Here is a 13,648-nt window from a genome sequence, read left to right on the forward strand (position 1 = left end):
TTTAAGGTAAACGATCTTTTGTGTTGTTGAATGGGCCGCTGATTTTCTGGTCTTCTTCAAACATTATCACCATAGCATTTAATCATTTTGGATCAACTTGTTTGATTTTATTTAAGATCTTTAATAAACTTTTTATTGTGCTATTATGCTAACTAAAGTTCTTCTTTCATCAGGCTTTAATCATTTATAAACAAAAATGACACTGATTTGTCAGAGTCGAACATTTTATAGATTGTGACTTATTAAACATCTCAGCTCAGGCGGTGCAATGTCAGCAAACATATGAAGAGATTAATGCGTCAGGGTTTAAAAAAAAATCACTCTGCCTTTCATTCTAATCCGCTGGTCTCGCAATGGCAGCCGTTTGTCTTTGGGTGGTGTGTGGCCTTCAGTCTCAAAAGGCCACGCCTTTTCAGGTGTGGATAAAGCTTGTGCCTGTGGAGACTTGACTGGTCATCACTCTATTGCTGCTTGAACTCTTGACTCCTGGTTTTAATGTAGGATTATTAATAATTAAAAATAAAACTCCCTTTTGTCTGATGCTGATCTTAAAGCACATGTCTGTTTATAAAAATCATCTTTCCCATTTCACTGCTTCCAAAGTGTTTTGAATTAACATTTTACAGTGCAGTCTCACACAGTCGTACAAGTATTGGCCATATCTTTGTTTGTTTGTTTTAAATCAGGGATGTCATGTACACATTTACTCCTTCTGATACCTTAATATGAGAAGGAGAAGAGCAATTTCAGCAGGACATCTCAGTATTTTGTACATGATAAAGTAATGCTGATGTAGGAAACAAAAGAAATTTATCTGAATGACTTCAATTGTAAGAAATACATGTTCTGGTAGCTGTAGCTCATCACAGAAAATGTCATTTCTAAAAAATGTGTGTATCCATTGTAACAACAGAAATTTCTGTAATAAAATAGTGATATTATAATGCAGTTAAAAGTTCAAAATGTATGTCTTCCTTCACATTTTCCAAAGCTGTGTAGTGAGGCAGGAGTAGGGATGGGTACCGGTGTCCGGTGTTCTGACATAAACGGTAGTAACCAGACCGAAAAGCAGCGCACATTTCGGTGCTTTTTTTTCCTGAGCTGTGATACACTTCTAGCCAATCATTTTACGTTTCCGAGGATAGTAGGCGGGGCCAGGTACGTACGTTCTGTTAGAGCAGAGCTACAGATTAAAAATGTCCAAGGTGAAGCGGTCAAAAGTCTGGCTGTACTTCACAGCAAAATATGCAAACTCAGCAGCCTGCAACAAGTGCTTTAAGCTGATACTGTGATACTGTCAAAGGAGGTAACTCCTCAAATCCGATGAAACACCTGGCGACGTATAGCGTTTTTTTTAAAAGCCCAGAAATGCGCCGTATTTGATAGCTTGCTGCGAGACCTCACACCGAGCACATCTACTGTGGGTGGGTTGCCTGTTATGCAACATCCCCCAAAAACACGAAGAGGAGAGTCCTGGCCCCTAGCCCTGCCAGTGTAGCAGAAATGATGACGGATGATGGTGGCAGCAGCCGTTCTTCTCTGCGTGAGTAGCTAATTTACGTTGAGTAGGCTAACCACGTTATTACATTAATGCATGTAAGGTGAACTAGCAAACATCATCATAGCTACATGCGGCTGTCCTCTTGTTTGATGGCAGATGCTCCCTTCACCCTGGCTAAAAAGGCTAAAATGACCAAAGAAAAAGTGGAAAACAGTTAAACATGAGAGGTTTAGGACAAAGTCTGTGTTTTTTCCATTGTTTAAGCACTGCTTCCAGCCAAGAGTGATACCATATATGCCCCATAGCTGCAGAAAAGGCTAACATTGTTATCTTTTTACAAAAAACAGCTGAACATGAGAGGTTTTTGGACCAATTTGTGTTCTCCATTCTTTAAGCACCGGTTTGAGCACCGGCACCGTTTCAAAAGTACCGATTTGGCACCGGTATCGGATAAAACCTAAACGATACCCATCCCTAGGCAGGAGTGTTGGCCAGCCCAACCCTGGCCTCTCTTCTAAGTTAGTTGTTTTGAAGTAGCCTAGACATTTTTAATTTACCTAGTTTAGTTGTATTTGCATGTCATTTTTATTGTATATTTACCTATCATCAGTGCGTAGTCCCGTCTCCCAGGTCCCATACTGACTGTCAGTCTCACGGACCGGTGTTTCTGAGCCCTTCACCTCCTCTTCACCACTGACACTTTGCTTCTGCTGTACCTAGGGGAAAAAACAGAAGAGCAATGAATGATGACAACCAGCTTGAGAGACATGAATAGCTAAAAATCAGTGGGGTGCAGTGAACAAGTCTTTAATATCTGTGGACCATTCACATCCCTAATAGGAAGCCAAGCAACAAAACATTAATGAATGATAAAGTGTAATAGTAGCTAATTGACATCATAACTAAAATTACTTCTGAAGAGCACACAGTGTTGCTGATAGAGCAGCCACCAGTGGTAAGACGGGTAATGGAAGGTGAAGGGATGAGTTAATGGAGACAGAACCAGAGTGGGGACAGAGATGGTGGTGGGCGGCTGGGTGATCGAGTGTGTTTTTTCTGCCTACTGAACCATGCCTCTTTTAATGAGGCGGGCACAGAGGACATACTGTCTCAAACCCACACGGAGCTCACAGAGGCAGAAGAACTGATAAGCCTGGCCTATATAGAACAAAACAATAGAAAATCGTTCTGTCCTCAGATGTTGCCTAAGGGCTGGACAAAGAAATCTGATACACCTGGCTCTGTAATTGCCCAGGCCCCTTAACAGCGAGAGCAGCTCAGTAGTTGTGCTTATATGAGCACGGAGGGCAGATTAGAGCACTCGTACTTGAAGCTTTGTGAATGTTTTCTTTGTGTATATAAGAGCAGAGACGCAGGGGTGCTGCAAAACAGGTGTAAGAATGAGCACATGAGGAAGAGTGTGACTGTGTGAAATTCTGATTGAGGGAAAACAAAACAGCTGAAGAAAGTGTGAGAGTGAGGAAAAAACACAGGACATCATTCATCAGCGAAGCCCTTCCCAACAGGAAAAGTGAAAACAGCCAGAATGGCATTCAACAATACTCCCTGCATCTGAGAAAGCACTTGGTACTTCAGCATAACCTCTTCTCAAGGACTTACAGCACCAACACTTAACCTTAAAAACTGCATATCTGAGTCCTGAGTGACTCTGATACAGAAGCAAAGATAAAAAATGCACACACTGCCTGGGCAGAGCCAGTAAAATGTTTCACTTCTCTGGTCTACAACGATCATAATCCAGCATGTGAAGCTACAAATATGGAGATTCTGGAGTTTTGATTGTGAAAGCTTCCAGCTACACTTGCTGATATTATGTCATCTTTCAGTTTTACCCTCACATGTTGCTGTACACTGCTATCACTGCAGGCAAATAGGCCTTGTAAAGTTCTGGTGATAAAAATTCCAATCCAATGTGTACATGTGTGCTATTCAACCTAAACACGCCCAGAACACTCCCTCAGCAGATCAGTGCAGAGGACGAACACTGCCTTTGCTGGAACATGTTGTAGTGAGCAGTCTTTACACAGGTACTTATGGCAGGGTGCTCAAAGCAGAGGTTGTAAAGCTGTTTAGAGGCTCATTCATAATCTCTTAGCTTTTATTATTCAGTACAATAGCAGCTTTCAACCAGCCTTGGTAACTGAACTTTAGCTGGAGTCTTTCTGTGTCTTTTTCTGACTTAAATCTCCATCAATCAACAGACAGTGCCAGGTTAGACAGATGTACTGGTTAAACACCCAAAACAAACAATGCCACATATATAAAAAAAAGGAAAAAAAATATCCACTATGGCTGTTAATTACCTTTGCTGAATGAACACTCACAGGTGCAACCTTTGCAGTAATCGTGGAAAAGATGAAGGAAACCGACTGAACTGACAGGTCTAGCAGCTATAGCTCTCAGGAGGAAGGCTTTTCCTTAATAACATTAGCAATAGCCAACTTCCTCTGGACAGGAAGGGTGTGTCAGGGGAAACAACATAACAAAGCCCGGATGAATGGATGGATGAAGGAAAGAAAAGGCTGATCACTAAATATGTCTGACTGACAATCTGCGGAGGAAGGGGCTGGAGCAGGGCCTTGGAAACTTTTTGATAGTGCACCGGCTGCCGATTGCAGCAGTGACTGTTACGTCCTCAGCAGTTAACTGAAAGGCGAGTAGCTGCAGTGCTGTTTCTTGAAAAGGGAAGGGCTCTGTTACCTCATGGTCTGACATCAGGGGCAGAGATCTTTCGATATAGTCATTCTATTTACATAAACAGTGTCTAAGATACAAGCTTGTACCACAATTTGATGCTATCGAGGAATGTGTATGTGTATTTCAGGATGACTATCATTGTCCATCTTATATATGTCAGGGTAATAAAAGCCCTAAAAACACATTCAATCACACTTACAGCACTCACCGCTCCATTCTCATCTGCTTCAATCCCTCTGGCCTTGGTGGAGTGGGAAAATATGCCTGGCGGGCACTCATGTACACCCCAGCAATCAATATCAATATCCTAAAAGATATTCAAAACAACTGCTCCCGTGAGCACTAATCTCATGCCAGCAAATGGGCTTTAGCCGCATGTCAGAAGTTTTACATTACGAGAAACCCTACAAGGAAAACAGAACAGTGCTGTATATATTTTTCATTACACAAGTGTTGCATACAGACGAGGTCTCGCCGTCGTACAAAGCAGTTCGTAAGAACAGAGAGAAGAATGTAAGAAACCTGACTTGGCTTAAGATTTCAGCTCAGAGTGTGCTGAACCTGACTTAGAGGATTACTTTCAGTCTGGGGTTTGTTTTTCTGGTTTGCAAACAGGAAGATTGTTTGAGATCAAATGTGTTTCCCTTCAGCGTGTATACATGCTTACATCTTGTAAATTTCAGAAACTGCTACATACATGTTGAAAAATAAAGCAGAAGGTTGTCTCAACCATGTTGGCTTTTTAGAGCTATTTTATTGCAGTCAATAAATAAAAAAATGTTGTTTATGAAGCAGTTAACTGCACCAACAGCCCACACAAGTGATTGAAGCGATTGAAATTCTGGCAGTAATTTCCATGTATCTATTACGGTGCAGTTCTTGCTTGACAGATAAAGGGTTTTAAGGACAGATGTTGTCTTAAAAATCCACTATTCTGATTATAAAAATAAATAAACTGGTCATACTCTATTGGTAACCAGCCTTAGTTAGTGGGTGATAACTCATTAGATGGTCACTTCAGGCTCCTAAACACCTACACGGGAAAGACCATAAGGCAAAGCAATGGGTGATGTGGTTACGTTCAACTCTCCAATTACAGTCTGTGGTGGCCACATTCGTACCACTTTGGTATAAAACATAGTATGTTTTCACAAATCACAATTTTAACTCAGAGCAGTTTATATTTACATAAAATCTGTTATAACAGAAATTGCATATCAGAGTACTTAGTCAGGGGATTTGGAAACCGATCATTTTGGGAAGTCATCTGAGATTACAAGTGACTTCTAGCTATGAGATGTCAGAGCAGAACCGTTTGTTTATACTACCACAGCTATTCTGAAAATCATGGAGCACTGATTCAACTCCTTATAATGACACCTGCAAAGAAATCACTCTCAAAATAGGAGAATGAAAAGTTAAAAAAAAATAAAAAAAATAAAACTTTACTTTCTGATTAACCAGTTGGCCGGTTTTCTGGATGAGTATATCAACAATAAACATTATATTGGTATCATTTCTGCTATTGATTTGAACTGGCAAAAATAAATGAATAGATCAAAACAACAATTACGTATAACTGTAATATGCAGCTCACACCTCAGACAACGGACCAAAAACGTGTCACAAACAGCAGAGACAGCTTGAATAGGGCACGAAACTAAAGCCTTGTGTCTAGATGTGCTAGTGGTAATGGCTTTTTCAACCGTCTTCAGTTTCTCTGTGCTCTGGGAGAAATGTGTAGTTCCAGTTTTCAAATCCACTGCCTCCTCTCATCAATTCAATAGCTTTCAATCATTAGGGATCATTTACTGTCATTTACTGAGTCAGTGGGAGCGGACGCTAGAGCAGGGCGATATGGCCAAAAATATTTATCTGATATATATTTGAAAATTTGCGATAACGATATAACCGACGATATAATTGATGCGAGACAAAATACAACTCCACAACATTACTAGCGCAAAAAGACAACCTTCCATTTATTTTCACTTAAACAAGAAGCTGGTTTTTATGTACATTAAAGCTTTATAAAAATGTAACAGTGCAAATGCAAATTCCTTGCTGAAAGTTTAACCAAAAGGCATTTCCAGTAGAAATGGGCTGACATATCCTGAGCATAACCATGTATAATATCCACTGAAGTTAAAAAGAGGTGCTTTGCAACATTAAACTGCAGTGTGCAGTACGTGTTTTTCGGACCATAAGGTGCACGGGATTATAAGGCACATTAAGCGAAACAAAGCAGTCAGATAAATCAAACTTTATTAAACTCATTCTTCTCGCTTCCTCCACTTCTGTACCATTGATTCATTAATGTTGAATTCTCTGGCAGCTGCTCTATTCCCATGTTGTTGCAGTATATTAATGACTAACCTCGTATTGTGGATGGATTATCTCAGTTGTTCTCCTGACTGAAGTTTGGTCCGTTTACAACATCCTGCCATGCGATTGCATTTGTCTCTAACCATGAAGAACCTTCACGTTAACTTTTATAAGTGGAAAAGTGTTAGTGTTCGTCCTCCAGCTTCACTGTTTATGTTATGCTAACATAGCTGTGTCGCTAGCGATCACGTAGCACATCATTATATAGCAGCTAGCCCAACTTCAGTAACCCTACAAACGTCACTGCTGTTTAGTTTCCTGTCTTCATTTATGTTGGAAGTGATAGCAGAGCTGTACGTTTGATTTTTTTTTCAGAAATCTCTCAGTCAGAACATGCAATATCATGCTTAGGTAACTAGCGACACTAGCGAGCTAACTTCCGCTAGCTTCCTGCTAACGTCTAACTCCGTTAAATGTAATAACTTTAGTTTTCATGGATGCCTGGAAGTTAAACTTCATAGTTACACCTGGTAAAGCAGCAATGCTGATCGTTTTATTAAAGATGAAAGAATTTAGACAGTTTTTAACTCTAAGTGATGCTGCAGTGTTGTTTGACCTGAAGAATACGGAGTTTAGGACCCAGATTACTCCCAGATTTAAGAGCATCTTAGTCCGACAAATATGACAATAACGACGGCCGCTTGCATGTTCTGCAAAAAAAATGTGCTTTGTCGTGTATCTGACGGACAAACACCAAACCAGTTCCACATCACGGAAGTTGCACCATTTTTACAAACCAATTCTGGTTCATCTGTTTCACTCAATCGGCCATGTGCGTATGAAAACAAAGGCACTGCGCATGCGCGTTTTACTCCCATTCTATCGCGATATTTCATTTTCCTATCGTTGCCTAACATTATACCGGTATTACCGTGAACGGTATAATATGGCCTAGCCCTAGCGGACGCTACTCCCACAGACCACAAAAACAGTTGCTGATGTGTAGAACTAACTTTAGACATGGTAACACAACTAATAGCAACACAGATCTCATGAAAACACCTCTTATCTTTAGGTGCTGTGACTCATGAGGTGTTGGACAGCAGTTGAGCAAACAGGCGTCGACATGAATATAGGAACAACTTCACTGCAAGGCACACGTCCCTCAGGGACTTTTAAATCTGTCCTTCACGCAGACCAGGTTACAAGGGACAGAAATTATGTACAAATAAATAAACAATATATATTATAAAATATAGACATATTTTACAATTTCAGTGTTTATCAGCCCCTTTCTCAGTTCTTGTGTCTAATTATATCACTTGAAGAACAGGTAGCACAACGGATTTGCTAATCAAAGAGAGACAAACACTACGCTGTTCCAAAGAAAACAAGATGGAGATGAGAATAATCCACAAAAATCGACAGATGAGAAGCAGCAGGGCTGTGCATCAGGCAGCATGTGGTTAAGTTCTTCACATGTTTGGCTAGAGACCAAATACTTGATGAAGGAGCAGCAGTTAATACAGTGACATGGACATAGCTATGAAATGACTTGAATGCCACTTGTGCTTTATTTATCACCAACAGATGTAAAAGTAAAACTTATGAGTCACATTAGTGCCTCATCTCTAGATACACCAATTCACTGTTTGCAAAACCATCAGCGATGAAAGTTGGAATCAGTGCTTCCCTGCTATGTTTCTGTACTTAAAGTGTGTGTGTATGTGTGGCGTCTTACAGCAGTGGGGGTGTTGGGTGCCGTGCGTCTGCGTAAGGACAGGCGTTGCTGGCTGCGCAGAGAAAACCTGCGGAAGGACTCCCTGCTGCGGGAGGCCAGGGAGCGCAGGGAGTTGGTTCTCTTGAAGTCCCCAGTATCGTCCTCTCCCCTGCCTCCCCTCTCCGCCGAGGTGGACAAAAAGCTGAGTGCCCCGTGAAGGGAGCGACGCACATTTCCCACCCATCCTGACACCTGAGATTGAGCTACTGACAGCTTGCCCCCGAGATACTCCATCACAACCAACCAACGAGGGGACCTGCTGTGTCTGAACGGAGCCCGTGAGCTAAGCTGGGACTCTTGTTGTTGCAGCAGGAGCAGCAGCAGGGAATCATTAGAGTCTAGTTATGCTGGAGAGGTGGCAGTCCAGGGATGGTGGCCTATGTATTCAGTGACGCATGTTGCAGGGTCAGTACTGCAGCAGTGTATAAGGTGACAGAGAAAATGACAGAGCTCAGCAGGCTTAATGTAATGATGCTGCTGCTTACAGCACTGTAGCACAGATGATGTCTGAATGTTACAGGAGAGAAAATCTACCCAGTTTCTTTACTCAGTGTCCTTTCTGCAGTGCAGTCCCACTTTAGATGTCAGCACTCTTGTTTCAAGGCTCCAGGCTGTCGGCATTAAGTGGATTGTGAAGCTTTCTAATGTCTATTTCGATGCTTACAAGATATGTCTGCTGTGATATTCCTAGCACAACACCCAAGTGGGCATATAAAGGTTAGGAAAGGTCACCACTTAATATAAGTTTTACTGAAACACTGCTACACTGTCTTCCAACAGGTTCTCTAGCTTAAAGAACACAAATCACTACTAAAAATAATCAAGTACAAAAACAATGAGCACTAATGATAAAATCACCTCAATATACTCTGTTTGGCCAAACGTTCACTTATCTCAGTGCTCTGCGAGACCTCTGCCAATTCACCGGGTGAGAGCTTCTCTGTCCTCATGTGAGCCTAAATTATAGCCGACCTGACGCACACTCTCGCAGCTGGTGTTGAGCTTTTTCTCCCGAAACATGGCTCTGATTAAAAGTTGTTAAATCCACCCACCCTTCCAACAAGGCTACATCTTCATACTGCACACAACTATTGTATCTTCCGGCAAAAAGCTGCAAGCAGAAATGGTGCAGGGCAGCTGGTGGCAAAAAGAAAGCTGCTGTAGTCATTCGTATTCCATGAGGAAAACCAGAGGGCAACCAATGCACCGCCGCAAAGAGGAAACTGAAGAGAGAGCTGTGGTAGAGAGGTCAGATCCAGAGAAAGGAATTTTTTTTTCTTCCCTCCCCTCGCCTTTTTCTGCAGGTATGGGCAGGTAGGAGAAAATGCGTCAGCCAAGCTGCTCTCTATAGTGAGTGTTACAGGACTCACCGTCAAGGAGAAACTGGGTGGAGAGAGGGAGTGTGGGACAGAGCCAAAGACAGCGAGACAGAGAGCAAGAGCGAGGCAAAGAGAGGGAATGGGAGGTCCGTGATTCAGAACAGAGGGGGGAGAAGGGAGGGTGATATATGTTCTGCGGTGCTCTGTCGCTCCAGCTTGATTCAGCTGCAGGAAACATAAGTGGAGTGACACAGCCAGGACAGCAAGCATGCAGACAACATGTAGAAGGAAAGAAAAAATAGAGACGAGGTTGAGTGTGTGAGCAGAGAGAGAAAGCTGCAGAGAAAGTAAGGTTTGTGATACAATCAGACAGGAATGAGGACAAGTGTATGTATTACATTAAGAGAAAGCTATCAGTAGATAAATTGGACGGGCACAAAAGAGACGAGACAAAAGACAGGTGTGGCTCCAGGCAAGTGGGATTGCACTGTATGCACATCAACCAGTTTGTCTGCGCAACGTGGCCAAAACCACCAATCACAACAGGCAACTCAGTGTTTGTTTAAATCTCACCCAGAGTCGGAGTCATGCAAACACCACAACAGACAAGGAAAGAATAACACTTCCTGACACATGCTGCTCACTTCAGCCACCTTCTGCCAGTGAACTTGTACCTTAAATAAAGACATAGTGGGCCACTCTGACACACTTCAGAGACTTAACCTGGGAGCAAACTGAGGCAGAGGGGTTCCTAAAATCTGGATCTCTGTCCACATGTGCCCCCTACAGGTAATCTGATTAACAATTCTTTGAAGTGCTCTGCTAAAGATTTCAATAGCATAGAAACTCTCACATACCTTTCCCTTCCAATTTACTGCCACACACGAGTATTTCAACAAAAAAAACCTTTAACCTTCTATCTCCTTTAATACTTTATTAATATTTAGTCCTCACACCTTAATTACCATATCTTCAAAATTACATGTACACCTAAGGAAAATACTCAATACTGAGTACCATTTTCATTTTATCATTAGCTGTAGCCACTACCTGCTACCTAATGATAACAAGTGGCTAATCAAGCTGCTAACCCTTGATTAGCTGCTTGATAACAAGTGGCTAATCAAGTGTGGCTTAAGTAGAAGTACAGCTACTTCTACTAATAGTGTTAAAAATACTCTGGTGAAAGCACCAATTCAACTTTACTTAAGTAAGAGTGAAAAAGTACAAGCTCTGAAATATATTCGGTGTAAAAAGTAGCTCGCTTGTATTGTTTACAAGGCTTCTATGTATTATTTTTCCCTCTATTTATGTTCAAATCACTTTAATGTCGTGAGGACATGCAGTGACTTTCCCCTAAAGTAATGAGCCTGTTTTGAAAGTGTAAGGAGTAGAAAGTCAAAAGTTAAGGATTAAAAAGCAAAACGTTGTCAGAAAAATAACAGACAACTTTTTTCAAGTACACATAGAGTCCTAAAAAATTCTACTTAAGTACTGTAACAAAGTATTTGCACTTTGTTATTTTCCACAATGCTAATAGTTAAGTTGTTTAAATATTAATAGTCAATATTCTCTTAATATTTAAGTAAAATTATAATATTTATAGTTTTTATCTATTTCTCCAAGATAAAGTATTACATTAAGTATTTTGGTGATACCAGCAAATTTATAATGAAAAGCACACAGTTTTAATATTTGAAGCTTCCTTGATTGATATTATTCAGACTATTAGTTTTAAAAGAAAGATTTAAAGACAAGGAAGTGATACAATAAAACATGAAACATCTAACAATCAACATATTATTGATGTCTTTTTGACCAAATATTCCTCATCGTAGTACTGAAAACGATCTGCTAGGAAGTGACTCATCTCTTCCCCTCTTCTGACCTCATCGGTCTTTACTCAGCCAGGAACCCAACCAGCAACAACAGGAAGAAGGTGAAATAGGATGCGGCTAATGTACATACAGTCTACTGTATATGATATGAACCAAGAGTTCCTACAGCCCTATACGAGAAGACGCGCACGGCTGATGGAGACACATTCAACATGAGTGGTGCTGTCACTTACCCAGAGGCAGTAAGGAGTGAGACAACATGACCACATGTACAACACAGCTCTCTGCCCGGTGCCCATCTCCGCTCTGCTGCACTCACCAGCCTCAGACCCTCACACTTAAACCAGTGATGTCACCACCCTACTATTACTTCATGTCTCTGAGTCTATGGTGAATACAATTTGAGGAAAGTAGTCATTTCAGATGTCCAGCAACGCCCACATATTTGGCTTTAAACACTATCTGTGATATTTTACATATGCTAAACATCTTAACTAGATTTAAGAATCTGCCTATGGGTTTTTTTATCATTACTAAATACTTTTTTTTTTTAAAGTCATGCTCCTGCATATAAGCCTTAGTATTTGTGTTAATGATGCTCTGCTCATATTCTGATGCTGAATGTTGACATGTTGAATTCTTGCTACCTTGAATAAAATATCACTACTGAGTAGAAATATTGAATTTATTAACAAACAGAAAAAATGATCCAGAACTGAGCAATTGTGTAATTTTATCATTATCATTTCTTACTTTTGAGTAAGAAGAAAATGACAGAGCTTTTGATTTGATGCCGTTTTGTCTAAAGTGAAATTAAACTGGATGACAGTGAGTTTTAGAGCCAATAATGATGAATACATTGTTAGCTGGAGCCTTATTCCAGTGTAATATTCCGTTTTATTACTTTTGGAAAGTTTTATTTTTACACCAATTCACTGACAAAATGAGCAGCGACAGATGGCAAATATTCTCATTATTAGTTAGAAATCTGTATTAACACAAGCAGCAGGTTTGTGTAGTGTCTGTGGCCTACTGACAGAGACAAATGCATTCAGACTGTACGATTTTTTAGAACTATTTTTAACAATTTAAAAATCTAATCTAATTCAGCGGTTCTTCTACTATTCTTTTAGCTCAGACAACTTTGTCTGAGCTAAAATGTAAATCTGTGCACTTTTTTATTTACATAGGGTCATTTGAAAAGCTTTTTTTTCAAACAAGCACTGGAAATGGCAACAAGGAGTAATTCAGATACCCAGAACACTTGACTCTTGCAAACTAAAACACAACCACTAGATGGTGGTAATGACCTTGACCTTTGTGGTGACTTAATCTGATCTCCCTGTGTAATGTTAAGGCACAACAGACTGTACTTCAACCTGAGCCTACAATTACAGTGTCAGTGACAAAGCGCAACCTGAACCCAACCCTGTATCGTTAATAAACACTGTCCACCCTTAAATGTAATAATAATATGAGTGTGCATGTAATTTGTAGAGTCGATAACATGCAGACACATTTGTTTACATGTTTAAAAATATAAAACCAGAATAACCACCTTGAAGTTGCTTCCACCAACCAGTCAAGCAACAGCTTACATTGATGTCTGTCCACATTTCACCGCCAATCTTTTGAAATCAAAACATTTTGTCTTACTAGACATTTTTGTTAAATTTAGCATACAAATTAGGCAAAATTTCTAGAGTTATGGCCAAAAAGGTGTTTTATGAGGTCAAAGAGACCTTTGATCACCAAAAATCCCAATAAGTGCATCCCTGAAACTAAAAAAAATCTTTTGTTTTTGAACAAATCCCATCAAGTCTTCCAAGAAATATCAACTACATATACAGACAGCATTATCACTCCCAGCAAAAGCTATTCCATTCACAGTGGTATAAAAACAGAGGTGAACTACAAGTTTATAACCAAATATAACTTCTAACCAATCAAAATCAAGTAGCAAGGTTACACAAATACCTGCAGAACACATAATCATTACATGCCATTTCACTTCACAGGTTTCTCTGAGCCCTGCTGTCAGGTTTCTGATGAATCAGCAGTGAAAATCTTTACTTAATCATTTGCCTGATCTAAACCTGACGTACAGGCCTGAGAAGGTGTTTGAGCACCACTTCCCTAGAATGTAATGTGGGATGGGCAGAGGTGA

The 13,648-nt window shown here is 40.4% G+C and overlaps 1 protein-coding gene across 3 annotated transcripts in view; it reads right to left on the reverse strand.

Moving 5' to 3' along the window:
- Positions 1–13,648, reverse strand: part of LOC147316718 (uncharacterized) — a 30,587-nt gene that overhangs the window by 5,635 nt on the left and 11,304 nt on the right. For all 3 annotated transcript variants that reach the window (XM_086313276.1, XM_086313278.1, XM_086313277.1), the window contains exon 7: positions 2,102–2,217. In XM_086313276.1, the coding sequence (XP_086169402.1) occupies positions 2,102–2,217 (116 nt within the window). The remainder of the gene's footprint in view (positions 1–2,101; positions 2,218–13,648) is intronic.

This window comes from Aulonocara sp. 'chitande type north' Nkhata Bay, linkage group LG12 (genome assembly GCF_057382095.1).
Source record: "Aulonocara sp. 'chitande type north' Nkhata Bay isolate Kocher_YH1m ecotype deep benthic linkage group LG12, A_spYH_male_GT1.1, whole genome shotgun sequence".
NCBI classification, from domain to species: Eukaryota; Metazoa; Chordata; class Actinopteri; order Cichliformes; family Cichlidae; genus Aulonocara; species Aulonocara sp. 'chitande type north' Nkhata Bay.